The sequence below is a fragment of the Acomys russatus genome, chromosome 8, assembly GCF_903995435.1.
Source record: "Acomys russatus chromosome 8, mAcoRus1.1, whole genome shotgun sequence".
NCBI classification, from domain to species: domain Eukaryota; kingdom Metazoa; phylum Chordata; class Mammalia; order Rodentia; family Muridae; genus Acomys; species Acomys russatus.
The window spans coordinates 58,685,792-58,704,182 of record NC_067144.1 but is presented as its reverse complement, the minus strand read 5'-3'; the positions used below and the strand labels follow the sequence as shown (position 1 = coordinate 58,704,182).

Here is an 18,391-nt window from a genome sequence, read left to right as displayed (position 1 = left end):
TATGTCTTCATTTCTTATCTTATTTTCCTCTGTATGTGTTTAAGTCAAACTCTCTTACTGAGTGAAAGTTGGACTTCCCTCTTCCTCTCCCACAGGATACACCTCCATATGGACACATAGCTTATAAGTGACACACTTAAGAGGAGGTTACCCACAGAATCCCTCAACGACAAATTCCATCTTCAAAAACTAACATGAGGAATGCTGCATATACACATTTGTAATAATGAAAACCCCTGTGAAACAATAAGAGATCGATCAAAATACAAACATTTGAAAGAACAGAACTAGAAAAATTAAAATGTGGGATTTTAATACTGTTCATAGAAGTCCTCTAGGCCAGTCCAGCTACTGTATTTTTGCTGCTGGCTTGGGCATCAATTACCTAAAAGCATAGCATGACTCAAGTGTCATGACTCTATGGCACTTCTCATAGAATCATGTGTTAAATCTACACTCTGGCAACATTACCATTAAAACTTAAAGTAATGACTTTCTCATGATGTCTTTTTGCAGCCTAAATGCTAAATGAATGTCCTATCTTATTAGTATTAACATACTTGTGCACAATTGACTACATGCAAAAACATATATGCATACACACATGCATGCATATACACACAGTACATACACAGTGTATATTAACACACATAAAGCACATATTTAAGTATGAATAACGGGCACCAAACTACAAGCATTCACATGTGCATATGCGTACAGACACACATACATGAACAAATTCACAAATGCACATACCATGTACTCATAGACACAAACATGTACACACATACTCCAACTCTGGTACGGACACACAGAGATACATCCACACCCATACACATACACACTCACAAATACAAACCCACAAAACCACACATATTCACATAGACATATATGAACACATATGCTTGTAGACATATAAAAATACATGTAGAAGTACACTCACATGAATACAAACACACACATATACACACAACTACATATACGCACATACACACACTCACATGCACATATACACATATAAAAACTGAAACACAATAATTCATATGCAATTGCACACACTCATATATCCACTCATACACATGTATATGAAAGTTCACACTTATACACATAGTCACAGTATACACAAATATGCACATTAACATTCATTAATATATAATGCAGGCACTTAAACTCAAATAAATTGTACACATTCACAAAATTTCCAAGTGCTTTAGGTAAAGAAGGCTGATAGAAAATTATTATTAGAAAGAAGGTGTGAATGGAGGTTCTGCATGGATATAGTTTGGTTAATTATCCCTCCCCCAATCTGATTTCTAATTTATTGAGCATAAAAAATTCTAATCTTATGTACCTTCACTAACAGGAAAATATTATATATAGTTAAATCAGGTTACTTACATCTTGGAAATGTAAGTAAATATAACAACAGTAACAAGAATTAAAATGGGAATCCTAAAAACAGCTAATGCATTTTAAAGTTGTTTCAGATTAGTAAGTAAAAAGAAAAAAATAAGTTAAGAGTGTTATAATGTTAAAATACCTAATCATAGTTAGAACTAGAAGATTTAGTCATAACTAGAAGATTTTGATTAAGTTTTAATTAAGTTCTGGGAATCCCAGTGGACACTTGCAAAATGTTAAGTCACAGATCGAACCCAAAAAGACACTAAAAATTTTTGTTTTGCTGTTTTTAGTGTGATTTTGTAAACAGGCTTTTGTGTAGCATAGGGTGGCCTAGAATTTCAAATGACCTGCTTCCATGGTCTAAGACCTGGGACCACAGGTGTTCACCAGCATGCTTTCCCTCAGAAGAATTATTAAACAGGAGGAAAAGGTGTCATTCTCCCCTACTGTATGCCAAATGTTTCAGCATTTAGTGATATTTCCACCCAACATCTTAAGAATAGAGGACTTCTAAAATAACAGGAAGCTACCAGTGATTGACCAGCACCGGCCTGGTAGGATAATGGCAGAGATGGGTCTTGCTATATTATAAATATTCATGGTTTTCTGAAGCTATTATTTTCTCCCTTGTGTTTCACAAAATATTTTCTCTTGTCAAATAAACATGGGCAATACTAAACACTTATACTCTCTTGGAAGCTTATGAAAGTAATAAGAATATAAAGTTTTTGAAAACTTTTCTAATAAAGATACCAATATACTAACATTGTTTCCCTTACAAGTTATAGAATGGGTAAAATGAAACTGTCAAAGCTAGCACTGTGGGAAATGTAATTGTATGATGCCTGGCATCTAACAGAATCTCTGCAGAACAGGAATGGCATTGTTAATGGGTCTTTCCTAATCTCTTTCAGCTGACTGCGGAGGACCTTTTGAACTATGGGAGCCAAATACAACTTTCAATTCGCCTAACTTTCCAGACATCTACCCTAATCAAGCTTTCTGTGAGTCTTTTCTTTCCCGAGTTATCAAAGAAAAATGTACACAACTAGATTATGTCTTCTTGAAACAGCAAAATGGATTATGAATTTGTCAAAATGGGCATGGTAACATGTCTACTTCTGAAAGAATTCTTCAATTAATTCTTTAATTTTTAATAGTATTTATAACTACATAATTTTTGCTTTGCTTTCATCCCTCCAAATCTTCACATATATATATATATACTCCCTAATTTTTTTCTTTCAAATTTCTGGCCTACTTTTTTTATTGTTAACTATCTAATTGAAGAGAAAGTAAGATGTTCACCAGGCATGATTTCAGTCAGTTCTCACAATTATTTTTAAAGCATTTTTACTACATAATTGCAGAATAAAAACCTAAAAGTAACGCCCTTGATGCAGTCATCCTTACTCCAGATATTTCTCTTATCAGTTTCATAGTGCATGGATATAATCCCTGAAGTATGTACAGCAAACATGCAATTTCGTAGAACAAAGCCAACAGAAAGCGTGAAAACAGCCAGTGTGATATCTTCCCACTTAGAGAGGGCATAGTAAACTAAATAAAGAATATAGCCAGAGTAGTATGATTAGTCTCCTAGCACAGATGAGGTAACAACCGGGGCTGTTGAATGCCTAAACTTAGAGAAAGAAGCCTACAAAAAATGTACAAAAGCTATTGCTGGGCCAGAGTAACTACAGAGACATTCACTATAATTGTCTGAAGACTCAATAGTCTGTGTTACAAACCCAGATTCTCCATCTTGTCTCCCCCGGGACAGAGTTTCTCTGTGTAGCCTTGGGTATCCAGGATTCACTTTGTAGACCAAGCTGGCCTTGAACTCGCAGAGATCCACCTGCCTCTGCTTCTCAGAGTGCTGGGAATACAGGCATGTTCCACCATGCCCAACTTCCATCCTGTCTTACAAATAGAATTCAGGAGGCATGGACTGAAAAACAGCCGTGTTGTTTCCATGATCATACCTAATTAGAACTCAAATGCAATATTGGGGCATTGACGTGAATACAAAACTAACAGTGAAAATGTTTTTTTAAATGTGAGCCTTTCTGCATAAAGAGATGAGCTGTAGCTTCAAGGCAAATAGAGGTCACTAGAATAAACGAATAGGCAGACATTAATCTAATATGAACTCAATGTGGGAGCAAAGGTTGTCTTTTCTACTTCACACTTCATACAGAAAAGTCAACCAGCAATTACCTCTTTTGCCTAAAGAATTAAAAAATCTAAAACTCAGTCATTGAAATAACTAAGAGAAGTTTTATTGCCTTTATTTTTGAGATTATAATATGATACCAGTCCCTGCTTCACTTTCCTCCTTCCAAACACCCCAACATACTCCTCAGTCTCTTTCAAATTCAAGGGTTATTTTAGATGAATTGTTGCTACATGCATACTTCATACATACTATGATACTATAATGGACTTATATGTGGTTTTAGAGTTGACAATTTGGTATTGGACAACCAACTAGTATGCTTTTCCCAGAGAAGACTATTTCTCCTGCTTTCAACATATCTTGGCTCTTCGTAGTTCTTTTATTCACCCAGTGTTCACCAAGAACTTTACTTATCATAGGATAATTGTTATTTTCCGGATGTGCACACAGAGAAAGTATCAGACTTTACAAATGTTCAAGATACTAGTAAATTAAAAGTGTAGGCAGGGCATTATTGTGGAACATGAAAGGGACTTTGACAGACCAGTCCAAGAAGTCAAGACTTGGTTCTTTAGGAAAACTCAGTACCTGTAATGGTTTAAATTGGTAATATGAAGTAATTTTGTCCCATGTTATAAGAATTGAATTTTGTATGAGAGAAAAGAGAAATTTTCCAGAAATTTTCAGGAAAAGCCTGATAGAATCCAATTCACATTTCAGACAGAAGATGAGGAGAGAGTGTCAGCAGCATCCAATTAGGAAATAAGTGTCAGCACACTGCATGCTGATGGGGCAAAGACTGTTGATAACTGAGTAGGGGTGAATGGTATAGGGATCAGGATTAAAGTTTCTGGAGATGGGTGGCATGTAATAGAAGATACAAAGAGAGTCAGCAGTGAGTCCACAATTGACACTGCCATTACCTAAGACAGAGAGAGAAGACCATGTCAGAGAGAACCCTTGCTCCCCTCCCTAGAGGACACACATGAAGCCTGAGTTGCCCATCAGCTACATCTTTGTAGGGAGCCTAGGTCCAGTCCATGCAAAGACCTTGGTCGGTGCTTTAGTTTCAGCAAGCCCCACTAGGCTGTGGTTGGTTGGTTCTGTTAGTTTTCTTGTGAAGCTCCTGACACCTACTGGTCCTTTCTCCTCTCCCCTAGCTGCACATTTTTCTACAAGGCTCCTTAGGCATCTCTAGGTCTCTGGCTGTGAGTTTCAGTATCTGTTGGGAGGGGATAATGGGTCTATCCTCTCCGAGAACAAGCCTTCTTGCAAGCATAGCAGAGTATCGTTAATAGTGTCGGGGATTGGTTCTTTCCCACAGGGTGGGTCTTGGGTTGGGCATTAGTTGGACAGTCTTTCCTTCTCTGCTCTATCTTTATCCCTGAATAGCTTGTGGGTGGGGTGAATTTTGAGTGGCAGTTTTTGTGGGTGGGTTTGTGTTCCCCTCCCTCTACTAGGAGACTTGCCTAGTTAGAGTGTGACTTCTTCAGTCTCTATGAACCCTGCTACTAAGAGTCTCTGTCAGAATCCCTCTCACAATCCCCAGAAGCTTACCCTGACTCAAGTCTCCATCTTGCCACAGAGATGCCCTGTGCACAATTTCTTTTTTCTATACAGGCATTTTGCCTTCCTGCCACACTCTCTCCAGGTCTGATATCCACCCTTATCTCTCTCTGGTTTTTTCTCTTACCTTGTTCCCTCTCTTCAACCACTACCTCTATCTATTCTATTTCCCCTTCTGAGTGAGATTTAAACATACTCACTGGGATCTCCCTTGTAACTTATCTTTTTGGGGAGTATATGCATTGTAGTATGTTTATCCTGTACTATATGGTTAAAATTCATTCATAAGTGAGTACATACCACATGTGTCTTTCTGAGCCTGGGTTACTTCACTCAGGATGGTCTTTTCTAGTTCAATCCATTTGCCTGCAAATTTTACAATTTCTTTGTTTTTAATAGCTGAGTACTATTCCATTGTGTAAATGTACCATAGTTTTTTTTTTAATCCATTCTTCAATAGAGGGACATCCAGGTTGTTTTCAGATCCTGGCTATTACAAATAAAGCTGCTACAAACATAGTTGAGCAAATATTCCTGTTATACGGTGGAGAATCTTTTGGTTGTATATCCAGGAGTTGTATAACTGGTTCTTGAGGTAGAGCTATTCCCAGTTTTCAATGAAAGCACCAGATTAATTTTCAAAGGGTTGTACAGGTTTTCATTCCCACCAGCAATGGAGAAATGTTCCTCTTTCTCTGCATCCTCACCAGAATATGCTGTCTCTTGAACTTTTGATCTTAGCCATTTTTGGTAAATGTAACATGGAATCTCAGAGTTGTTTTAGTTTGCAAGTCTTATGACTTTAAGTGTTTTTGATCATTTGATATTTCTCTGTTTTGAATTCTCTGTTTAACTCTGTACCCCATTTTAAAATTTTTATTATTAAGTTTGTTTGTGTTTAATTTTTTGAGTTCTTCATATATTTTTGTTTTAGAACTTTTAGAGTTGCAGAGACACGTTCAAATAAATAACAGAGCTTGCTTGTTTGATCATGGATAATTAGATAAACTGAGGCTGTCTAAATGGCTTATCAGGTAAAAACTCTTGCCAATAAGCCTGATGCCCTTTGTTTGATTCCTGGAATCTCGGTGATGGAAAGAGATAATTGCTCCAGCAAGTCATCCTTTGTGCACTTTGTACTATGGAGGGAATCAAAATAGAATAGTAATACCTATTGATATTTTTAACTTTGTATTATAGTGTTGTGTCTATTTAAACTTTGTAGAAAATTAATTTAATTATATGAGTTTATATCAAATATAAATAAATTGTTACAATATTTCAGCACAAAGCAATATATTACCTTTCCTAACACACACACACATGAGGGGGGGCAGAAAGACAGAGAGAGAATAAACAAAAGAAATACTAAGATGAATGCTGTAAATTCATTGTTATTTATTGTCTTCAAGGTTTATGGAATTTAAATGCACAAAAAGGAAAAAATATTCAACTTCATTTTCAAGAATTTGATTTAGAAGATACCAATGATGTGGTTGAAGTGAGAGATGGAGGAGAAGTTGATTCCTTGCTATTAGGTAAGATTGAAATTTGAACTTTTTGAAAGTCATATCACTCAAGATACTTGATTTACAGAGGGAGGACACTGAAGCACATGCAAGCATTTTACAGTTGGCAAGATGGAACCTAACAGCAGATAACATGTTAAAGTTATTCAGTTAATTGAAAACAACTTTTTCAAACAATATATCCTGATTATGATTTCCCCTCCACCAAGTCTTCTCAGACCATGTTGAGTTTTATTATGGGACATGTTTGCAATAGAGACAAGATTGTACTATTCTAGAACATTCTTTGGTAATCAAGATTAATATGTTTGTGTCACAGTTCTGAAAAACTGGTGATAATTAACTATAAACACTTACACCATGTGAAAACTATTATGTAATTTTTATGAAATATGTGTAATCGGTTGTTCAAATTTAGTTATTAAATAAGATTTCCTTTGGCCAGAATATATCCAAATTATGTTACCTATATGTATTTTAAGTCGTTTTATTTTATATTTTATCATTATTCAGCTTATTCAACAACTGAGAATGATTCCAAAGTTAACTAATGCTTATTTTTCTCTACCTCTATTGATAATTACTTTTTAACTATACATGAGAAATATTAGTGCCTTGATAATTAAGTACATATTTGCACATTTAAGTTATTAGTCGAACATAGTCTATATTTTTGCTACTCATTTTAAAGAAAGAAATATTTTTAGTAAAGTAAACCAGGTACTAAGTCAAAAAGCTCCTTAAGTGTTCACTGGGAAGCATGAATGATGCTGCACCACAGAAAGGGTTTTATGTAGTGTTCTTGTGGCTCATACAAACCATTTATTATAAAATCTGACATGAAGTTTTTAAAATCAGGATATTGTTATATAAAAATTGTGACTGGTGGATCATGACTCACCATGTATCTCCAGCCTCTGAAGTCAAGGATAACAGTGAGGATTCCTCATACATATCCAAAACCCAGAAAACATCTAGATCACAGCATTCTCATATGCATTGTTAGAGGCACACATGGAATAAATCAGAAAGGAAATTCTATAGGCACAGCAGGAATTGAGAACCATTTCATATGGGTCTTTATATACCGCTAGTAAACACATTTTGCATTTCCCCCCTTCATTTTCAGGTTAAATGGTATTCTAATAGAAACTCAGCTTATATGATCAAAGAAAATAGCAATTTATTGTTTTACTTCTTATTATTCACACGAATTCAAAGAAAAATTCCAGAAGGATATATAAGTTACATTATAATTTGTAGATAGAAATTGTTTTGTTCTGGAGTTGTATTTTTCTGAATATAATAGATAAGCCAGTTAAGAGTCACCATCTAAACTATAAGAATGAAGGAACATTTCTCTGACTATCAGAATGGAAAAGATCAAAAACTCAGATTACACCACATGTTGGCGAGGATGTGGAGAGAGAGGAACACTCCTTCATTGCTGGTGGGAATGCAAACTAGTACAATCACTTTGGAAAGCTATCTGGCGCTTTCTCAGAAAAATGGGAATAGGGCTTCCTCAAGACCCAGCTATGCCACTCCTTGGAATATACCCAGAAGATGCACTACCACACAACAGGGATATATGCTCAACCATGTTCATAGCTGCCTTATTCATAATAGCCAGAACATGGAAACAGCCTAAGTGTCCCTCAGTAGAAGAATGGATAAAGAAACTGTGGTACATTCACACTATGGAATACTACTCAGCTATTAAAAACAAGGAATTTCTGAAATTTGTGGACAAATGGATTGAACTAGAAATTATCATAATAAGTGAGTTCACCCAGAAGCAAAAAGAGTTAAATGGTATATACTCACTTATATCGAGACACTAGCCCAAGGAGTACGTCCCCATGGAAAACTTTACCTATCAGGAAAGTGGGTCAGAGGGGAGGACATCCTATTGAGACTTTAGGTGTGAGAAGCCTGGGAGAATGAGAAAATAGAAGGATCCAGAGGGTCCTGGAAAACTACACGCGGGTCTGGGCCCTAGGGTCCTCCTCAAACTATGACACCAGTCAAGGAAAATATAGGCAGTAAACTTTGAACCCCTACCCAGACTAGCCGATGGACAGGACATTCTCCACCGTTAAGTGGAGAAGGAGATCTGACTTTCACACAAACTCTGGTGCCCCATATTTGACCATATCCCTTGGATGGAGATGCCTGGTGGCACTGAGAGGAAAGATAATAAGTCATCAAGAAGAGACTCGATACCCTATGAGCATATACAGGGGGAGGAGGTCTCCCTCAGTCACAGGCATAGGGGAGGGGGGGGAAGCGGGAGCGAGGGAGGAATGGGAGAATACAAGGGATGGGCTCACAACTGAGATGTAATTTGAAGAAAAAAAAGGAAAAAAAACAAAAACAAAAACAAAACAAAACAAAAAAAAGAATGAAGGAACAGGACATGAGCCTACCATAGAGGTTCTCTGAACGACTCCACCCAGGGAGGGATGGAAGCAGAAGCTCAGACTCACAGCCAAACTTTTGGGTGAGATGCAGGAAGTCTTATGGAAGATTGGGGGATAGAAGGACCTGGAGGGGACAAGAGCTCCACAAAGACCACTGGAGCCCACAAATATGCACCTGATGGGTGTGGGTGCTGCAAAGACTGATGCACCAAGGACCACATATGGGGAAGACCTAGAAACCCTGCACAGAGGTAGTCATTCGGTCTCACAGTCTTCTTGTGGGCCCAATAATATAGGGAGTAGGGCCCAGTTCTGAAATGGACTCTGGTGTGTAGTCATTGATCGCTTCTCCTTGGAGGGGTGGCCTTGCCAGGCTACAGAAGAAGAGGAAGTAGGCAGTCCAGATGAGACTTGATAAGCTGGGGTTACATGATAGGGAGCAGGGCTCCCGTTTCTGAGGACTAGGAGACAGGGAAGGAGGGATGAGGAAGAGAGGGTATGACTGGAAGGAGACTAGAAAGGGGGCAACATTCAGCATGTAATTTTAATAAATTATAAAAAGAATGCATATACAGTTTTAGTGAGCCACGAATGATGTAGTTCTCCCTCTAGAAAATGGAAATAAAATAGTTTGTATATCTCCAATATTCAAACACCTTACAATCTTTTTTCCCTTGGGGACAGCTGTGTACACAGGGCCTGGGCCCGTGAAGGACGTGTTTTCTACCACCAATAGACTGACTGTGCTTTTCATCACAGACAAGTGGACAGCAAAGAAGGGCTTCAAAGCAAATTTCACTACTGGCTATTACTTAGGGATTCCAGGTAAGAAATATTGAACATTTTGTTAGAGCTATGGGAACAAACCAAGATAATAAAACCCATTACAAGCCTAAACCACAATGTATATATTTGTGTTCTGTGGTTTTTTTTTTGTTTGTTTGTTTTTTGTTTTTTGTTTTTGTTTTTGTTTTTTGTCTTTTTCAGCATAATGTAGGTTTTTCTGCCTGCCTTTTCTTTCTCTTTTCTTTTTTTTCTTTTTCTTTTCTTTTCTTTTCTTTTTTTCTTTTTCTTTTTCTTTTTTTTTTTTTTTTTTTTTTTTTTTTTTTTTTTTTTTTTTTTTCTCTTTTGATTTTTTGAGACAGGGTTTCTCTGTGTAGCCTTGGACTCACTTTGTAGACCAGGCTGGCCCCGAACTGACAGTGATCTGTCTGCCTCTGCCTCCTGAGTGCTGAGATTAAAGTCATGTGCCACCACTGCCTGGCTTTCTGACTGCTTTTTATCTATGTAATGGTTACCTAATTTTTTTCACAGCAGAAATCCACACTATTTTTTTTATATCACTTAGCACTTCTCTGGTAAGCTTCTTCAATTCTACTAATCACAGTTAAAATTTAACATAAAGCTCAAAGTAAAGCAATTGGCTTTCCAAGGAAGGCCTTTTCCATTTGCCAGGATCTTGTTGAGAGAGGGCATGGGAGGAGGGCCACTGGACTGCTGGTATGCAAATGACACCCAGGTAGAGGATTAAACATCCCTAACTTATTAAAGACAGCCAGAATAAAAAAGCTACCATGGAGGGGCTTAATAATAAATGCTGCTGCTGGCATTACAAGCTTCTTCTTGTGTTCTTTATCGTATCCCAAACTTAAGCATCAGTGGAAAACAAGGCATTTTAACACACACACACACACACACACACACACACACACGGTAAGAGAGAAACAGAGACAAAGGCAGAGAGACAGAAACAAAGACAGAGGCAAAGAGAGGTCTAGATAGAGATATGCAAACTATGTATTTACTCTCATGTGTGGATGCTTTAATATCTTTGAATTGTTACTTGCTGTTCTATGGAGGCTCTGCCTTTCCTTGTGTTGACCCGCAATTCAGTGCATCTTTCCTGACTCAAATGTTTCACTCATTAATATAAATGCCTATAGAAAAAGAACCTTTGCTGATTGCTTTCTTCTGGATTACTAAGACTAAATCCTGCTGTGTGGCCAAACTATGTCTATATCTATTTCTCTACTGTTCACAACTGGCCCTAAACTTTGACCCTGCCCCAGGAAGTGGCCTACTTTTAGCTTAATGATCATTTGCTAGCCCTGAATATAAGCTACAGTATTGATTATGAAAGTTACTTAGGAAGGGTAGACTGCCAACCCAATCTGCTAATCTCCACTTCTACCTTAGAAGCAGCTACTTTTCGCTAACAAGTAGTGATATGAATCAAACAAAATAAGCAATTAGTAAGATAAACAATATATATGTTTGTGTGTTATTTTATATAATTTTTATTTATGTATGTTTTTGTAAAATATAGATATATCTCTTATATATATAATATATTGTACATATACCTATCTATATAATTAAAGGTAAGGCTTCATGGTATGGCACATGTTTGTAAACCAGGATGAAATAGAAGGATTAGAAGTTCTTTTTTTCTTCCTTTACTGATTTTTTAGAGTAAATGGTTTATTTCAATTTAGAGTTTGTAGTTCATCATACAGGAAAGATAGGGAAATAACCTGAATGCAGGATCTGATAAAAAGGATGTGGAGGAGTGCTGTTTACTGGCTTACATAAACATTATTCATACACTCGTTCTAATATGAATATACACATAGTTTTGAAGAAATGCTTTAAAATATCTAGATTAAATACATCTAAGGAATGACTTCCCCTCCACAGAGTGAAGCTATTTGTCAACACGAGAGCTATTCATCACTGTGATCAGATACCTGAGAGAGTCAGTTTATAAGAGGAAAGATTTGTTTTCTTTCAAGGTTTCAGAGACTTCAGACCATCAGACCATGGTTCTTGGAGCTTTGATTCTAGGGACATCAGAAGGCAGAACATGGTGGTATAGAAGCACATTGTGGAGGCTAACTAACTTATGGTGGAGAGGAGAGAACAGGGGTGGGATGCGCCAATTCACTACTTCCTTCAACTAAGTTTCATCCCCTAAAATTTCCAGAACTTTCCAAACAAGAAATATTAGCAAGCAATCATATATTTCAACACTTGAGAATGAGAGATAAAAAAAGAGAAAGAGAACACTTCATAGTTAGGACTGACTCTCATTCTGTGAGCCAAATGAAACTGTTTCATTTAAAAATAAAAATGCTCCCACACATCTGGGCTTTTAATAAATAATAATTAAATAAAATAAACTCTAATAAGATAAAATAAAAACTACATACCAGAATAGGACAAAACAAGCCAACAGAAGGAAAAGAGCCCAAGAGAAGACACAAGGATCAGAATTTAAAAGGTCATCCTGAACAACCTGGACGACATGAGATTTTATTTTTCTGATGAAGACAAGGGAGTAGAGATGTGGGATTGGGAAAAAGACTACGTTTTCTAAGAAATCAGAATTGATCTTAAAATAAAACTTATGCAGAAAATTAGACTAGCGTTCATGTAAAAGAAGAAAATGACAATTTTATTAAATAGTGGATAATGAAATGTTTAAAATAACCTGAAAATAAAAATAAGCATTCATTAGTGTCAATGCAAATATACATACATGCGCAACACCTATGTATAAATATAAATATTTATAATCAAAATTTAACTAAAGAAAATTGAATCATGCTTTGGAAATATTAATCAACATAATTTAGAACATGACCTTTTAAATTTAATCACTAGCCCTGCTCCATGCTAATTATTTTATTACTGGTTAAAACATGGTAACTATGTGTATCTGCCAACAGATTGTTTACTCCTTCAGTTTTTTCCACTTGGGGAAAATTCATTATTACTTATTATAATTTGATTCAACATTTGATTTGGCTCATGTTAATTTTTAATAAAATGTTTTTGTGTTTGTATGATGAATGCAGGTAAGAATATGCTTTTTACTACTGTTTAGTGTCATTAAAGTAAAATATTCTTAGGCTGTGTATTGCTAGATAAAAAAACTAAATATGTGCTTAATGTTTCAGAGAAATTTAATTGTGTCCTATAGAACACTGAGTAGCAGAAACATAAAAATATTTCATTATTACATTTTTACCTAGAATTAAGATTCTAATTTTAATTATAAAATTGTCAGTTCTTAGTAGATTTGAGCTTGCTTGTTACCTGTTTTGTAAATGACATCACAACTTTGGAAAACTGTGTATTCATCTTTGTCCAGAACAGTTTTCAGTAAAATTCTACCAAACCTGGATTTTTCTTTCCAATTTGACTAGAGCCTTTGCTGGTGCCTTAAAAGGGACCTTGGGAGTTATTTTAGTCTGTAAAGTGCTTGCTTTGCAATCATGTAGACGTGAGTTGAATCCCAAGTACCCATGTGAAAAACTGCATGGTGGAGCACACTTGTAACTCTGGTACCAGGAAGCAAAATCAGGTGGCTCCCTACAGCTTCCTGTGCAGCCAGTCCAACCTATTTAGCTGAGCCCTAGTGCAATGAGAGAACTTATTACACACACACACACACACACACACACTCACATACGCATGCACGCACACATAAATACACACACAATCCATGTGATTTTCAGGTAAATTGTACGACTATCTTCAATTTGATTCTAAAATATTATTCTAAAATATTAAGCACTAAAGTTTTAGCAGGAATGTGTACTGAAGAATGCAAACTACTAAATGCAAAGCAAAAAGTAAGAGTCAGTAAATGGCGTGCAGGAGAAGACACCAAATAAAATATCAAAACAACAGAATAAATCACATCAAAATCCAGAACGAAAAGCATATGGGGAAAAAATAACACACTTTCTAGCAGTGATGAAACGAAAATGGCTGACAACTACAGTGTTTTGTAAATTAAAAATTAGTTATCAAGTGTCAACACTATAAGCTTTTCTAATTAACATTTTGAGTCTCAAGAATAACATTTACAAACAGAATCTGTATCATCAGGGACATTGATTATTCAATCCATTTCAATGATGAATACTTACAAATAATGATGATATTTTAGGTTTAAAAGAACTACTGCGCCACAAAAAAAAAAATGCACAGATGCTAAGATTGCATGCTTCCTAGGAGACTTAAATAACTGTCTCCATGCTCAGGTGGACAGTGTACCATGTGTATTTCACGTACGGTAGTGACATGTTCCTAGGTGCAGAGTATCATATACTGGAATAAAAAAAAAAATAGCCCACACACAAAGGTACTTACCTTGCCAGAGGGACAGACACCTCAACATGTTTTCAAGAGTTCTGTCAGGAGTAGAAACTTTTAAAATAATTACATGCTTTTTTAAAAACAAAATAAACAATAAATCCAACTGAAGAAATTTAGTTTTTTTTTTAAATCTATACACCAACCAGTATTAGAGAAATCTAAGCAATTGAAATAATTGTAAAGCATCCTTTCATATATAGAAAAAGTACCTTGAAACAATGTTCATAAAAGCAAAAGGCCTTTACATTCCTACTTCAAAATCACAAATGACAAGAGCTGAAAGAAACTGAAACACTATAGACTATGAATGTTAAGAACAAACACATCCTTTCAAAAAATTATTAGTTAATGCTTCTATATGATTCTTACCCTTGAAAATAGTCTATCAAGTGCTTTAAAAACACAACAAAAGAATTTCTATTTGAGAAGTTACCAAAATCATATTTTTTAATGCAGTCAATACGAAAGATATACAGTTTAATGTGAAGGGATTCTTTACATTTGGTTTGCCCTGTACCCAAGTTTCTGTCATGAGCATCTCGTTTTTAAAAGAACAATTTTTTTGAGTGAAGATAGAGGAATCTCTTGCAGAACACCAAAGCATGATAAATTTACTCACTTGTGAGCTGCCGTTTCTACTGGAGCTAGCAGAAAGTCTCTGTGGAGAGGAGCTCAGTGACCCAGTTGTGCTCAATGTAGTCTTATTTTATCAAGCTTTTTTTTTTTTTTTAATAGCAAAAGCCTGAAAAACAGTTACAGAAACAGAATTTGACAATAAAAGATAACCAAGCCAGTAACGAATAGTGCGATTATGTACATATGCCTCCTTATATTGAAGTTCTGGTTTGCGATCATTTCAAAAATGTGCAAAAATGATGTGATAAATTGTTTCCAGTATTTATGAATTTTCCTTGTCTTCTCAGATAGTTTAAGAATACGTGAACGTTTTCTGTTGAAATATAATTATGAGGCATATTTTATTTTATTTATTTTCTCTTAACCATTTCCACTCACATTGAACGTAAGGATTCACAGTAGATATTTGTCCTGGTAAGTTTCTTACAAAGGCACACGCATTGCTTGTTTCTGATGCCCAGAGTCTTCACGTGAAATTCAAGAGAGCATTGCACAAGTGGCAGCTGCTTGCATTCAAGACCCTATAGCCCTCCCCAGCTTGTGTGGTGTGTGCCTTAGAAACCAATTTAGTTCCTTTTTAAAAACCAAGCATATGGTGACTAAATGAAGCAGGGCTATAGAGACTTCATAAATAGAAGAAGGGGAAACTCAATTCTGAGTAATATTACTTTTTTCCTCTCTCACCATGGACATAAAACTATCAGAAATGAGATTTCAGACTCCAGAGAGAGTAAATTGTCATATCAAAGACTTTTCTAATGATGTGAAAATATATGTTCCAAAGAGTCAAAGCCAAGTTTATGCATATATTGAAATTTTTAAATAGCTTTAAATAGCTCTTTTCAAATTTTATAATTCCTATTCACTTCAGCAACAATACACCAATTATCTCCATTCAGTAATTTATCATCCAGTTATTCTACCTTCTAAACTAACTACATTTTCCGCACTTACAGACATAATCCTAGCAGTTTTGATGACAGAAACACAGAAAGTTATACTTTTTCAGAGAGGGACAGAGCATATGTTTTCACTGAAATTTTTATTCAGATATTTATATTTATTTTAACTAAAATGTGTTTTTACAATTGAATATACCTGAATACAATAATAAAAGCCAAATTGTCAAGAAGTGGATCTATACCTAACTACTGTCATTACAAATTCATTTAACATAATGATTACAGTGTCTATGGAAAATTAATAAATAACTTAACAGTAACTAGCAATAAGTGACATTTTAGAGTATATTAAAATATTTTATTAAGGCTCTGAAATTAAGGCTGTTAATATATACTAAACTATACATTTATATGTGTATTTATGCATATGCATCTATTTTCAAGATTTCCTGTATACTAAAGGAGAGTTAAGTAATGATAGCATGCAGAAGAAAGAGAAATCTTTCCATTAAGCTATGCATGTTGCCTTGTACAAAAATGTAATCACTTGAGGCCATTTGTCATCCTGGTAATCTGTTTAAAAATATGGGTTTGTGAAGCAAATTGATAATTACATTTACTAGAACCTCCCTAATAATATTATGTTTTGAGATATATAATCTATTTTTCTCCTGATATAAAAATTTGCAGAAATAGGCAGACATAATTTCCTAAAAATATCTTTATTAGGGTAAATTAGATTTCAGTTAAAATATAGAATGTTTCAAGGCTTAAAATAGACAAATATTTCCAATTACTGTTTTCTGTTTCTAAGAGAAAATGATTAGACATATTCCCTTTCTTATTTTGTTATTTGACGAGTAAAGCTAAAGCGTTAGTAGAGTGAAGAACAGGAATATTAACTTAATTGAGCGATGATTCAGAGTTCAATGTTAGAGCACACGCAAACAGAAAGAAGAAAGAAATAAATTTTTTTAGCTTTTAAGATCATTTTTCCCTTTTTAAAATTGATTATAATTTATTCTCATTGCATCCCAATTGTTAACACCCACACTCTTTTCTTCCTGGTCCCACCCTCTTCTGCCCTAGTCCCCTCCCCTAGACCTCTGATAAGGGGGCCTCCTACCCCATTCTCTGGCCACAGCCTATCAGGTCTCATCAGGAAAGGCTGCAACCCCTTCCTCTGTGTGCCCGTAAGGCCTTCTTGTCAAGGGGCAGTGAACAAATTGTGGGCACCAAAGCGCATGTCCGAGGTTCAGCAGAAGTGCCCCATTCCCCTCATCCCCAGGTGGAGAATCAGCTGTCTTTCTGCTACGTCTGATCAGGGGTCTTGATTCTCTGCATGCACTGTCCTTAACTGGTATATCAGTTTGTTGCAGGGCCCCCTGTGACCAGATATGCAGACCTTGATGGTTTCTCAGTGTAGCACCTGCTCCTTCCTCCTGGATCTTCCATCCCCCCCACTCTTCCCTACCCTCTCTGTACTCCACCTAGAGTCCAGGTTCCAGTCCCTGTATCTGTCATGATTCCCTACTGGGTGGAGTCTCTCAGAGGACATCTATTTTGGGCAAATATCCACTTATAAGTGAGTATGTGCAATACGTGTCTTTTTGGGTCTGGGTTACCTCACTCAGAATGACCTTTTCTAGTTCCACCCATTTGCCTGCAAATTTCAATATTTCTTTGTTTTTTATAGCTGAGTAGTATTCAGCTGTGTAAATGTACCACAGTTTCTTTATCCATTCTTCAGCTGAGGGTCTACCTTGTTTCCAGGTTCTGGCTATTATGAAAAATGATGCTATGAACATAGTTGAGCAAATGTCTTTCTTGCATGGTGGAGCATCTTTCCGGTATATGCCCAAAAGTGGGATAGCTGGTTCTTGAAGTATCACTATTCCCAATTTCCTGAGAAAGTGCCAAATTGATTTCCAAAGTGGTTGTTTATGTCTGCAGTCCCACCAACAACGGAGCTCATCCTCACCAGTGTGAGCTGTTGCTTGAGATTTTTATCTTAGCCATTTGTATATATGTAAGGTGAAATCTCAGAACTAAGAGCATCCTCTCCAACTGAGGCAAGAAAAGACAGCCCAGCTAGAGGAGATGGATCCAAAGGCAGGCAACAGAGTCAGTGACAGCGCCTACTCCCATTTTTAGGGGACCCACATAATGACCACGATGCACATCGGTTACATATGTGTAGGGGGTCTAGGTCCAGCCTGTTGATGCGCTTTGGTTAGTGGTTCAGTCTCTGTTAGCCACCATGGGCCCAGGTTAGTTTACTCTGTACGTCTTCTTCTGGTGTCCATGACTCCTCTGACCCCTCCATCCTTCCTCCCACTCTTCTACAAAACTCTCCAAGCTCAGCCTATTGTTTGGCTATGGATCTCTGTATCTGTGTTCAACAGCTGCTGGATGAAGTCTTTCAGAAGACAGTTACTTTAGTCTCCTGTCTGCAAGTGTAGAAGAGTATCATTAATCATGTAAGGGGTAGGCTGTCTCCCATGGAGTGAGTCTTAAGGTGGGCCAGTCATTGGTTTGCCATTCCCTCAATCTCAGCTTCATCTTTAAACCTACACTTCTTGTAGG

The 18,391-nt window shown here is 36.3% G+C and overlaps 1 protein-coding gene across 1 annotated transcript in view; it reads left to right on the top strand.

The window, feature by feature from the left end:
- Tmprss15 (transmembrane serine protease 15) overlaps positions 1–18,391 on the top strand; it is a 118,947-nt gene that overhangs the window by 68,076 nt on the left and 32,480 nt on the right. Inside the window, exons 14-16 of the mRNA XM_051150372.1 lie at positions 2,319–2,408; positions 6,562–6,687; positions 9,786–9,926. Of these exons, the coding sequence (XP_051006329.1) occupies positions 2,319–2,408; positions 6,562–6,687; positions 9,786–9,926 (357 nt within the window). The remainder of the gene's footprint in view (positions 1–2,318; positions 2,409–6,561; positions 6,688–9,785; positions 9,927–18,391) is intronic.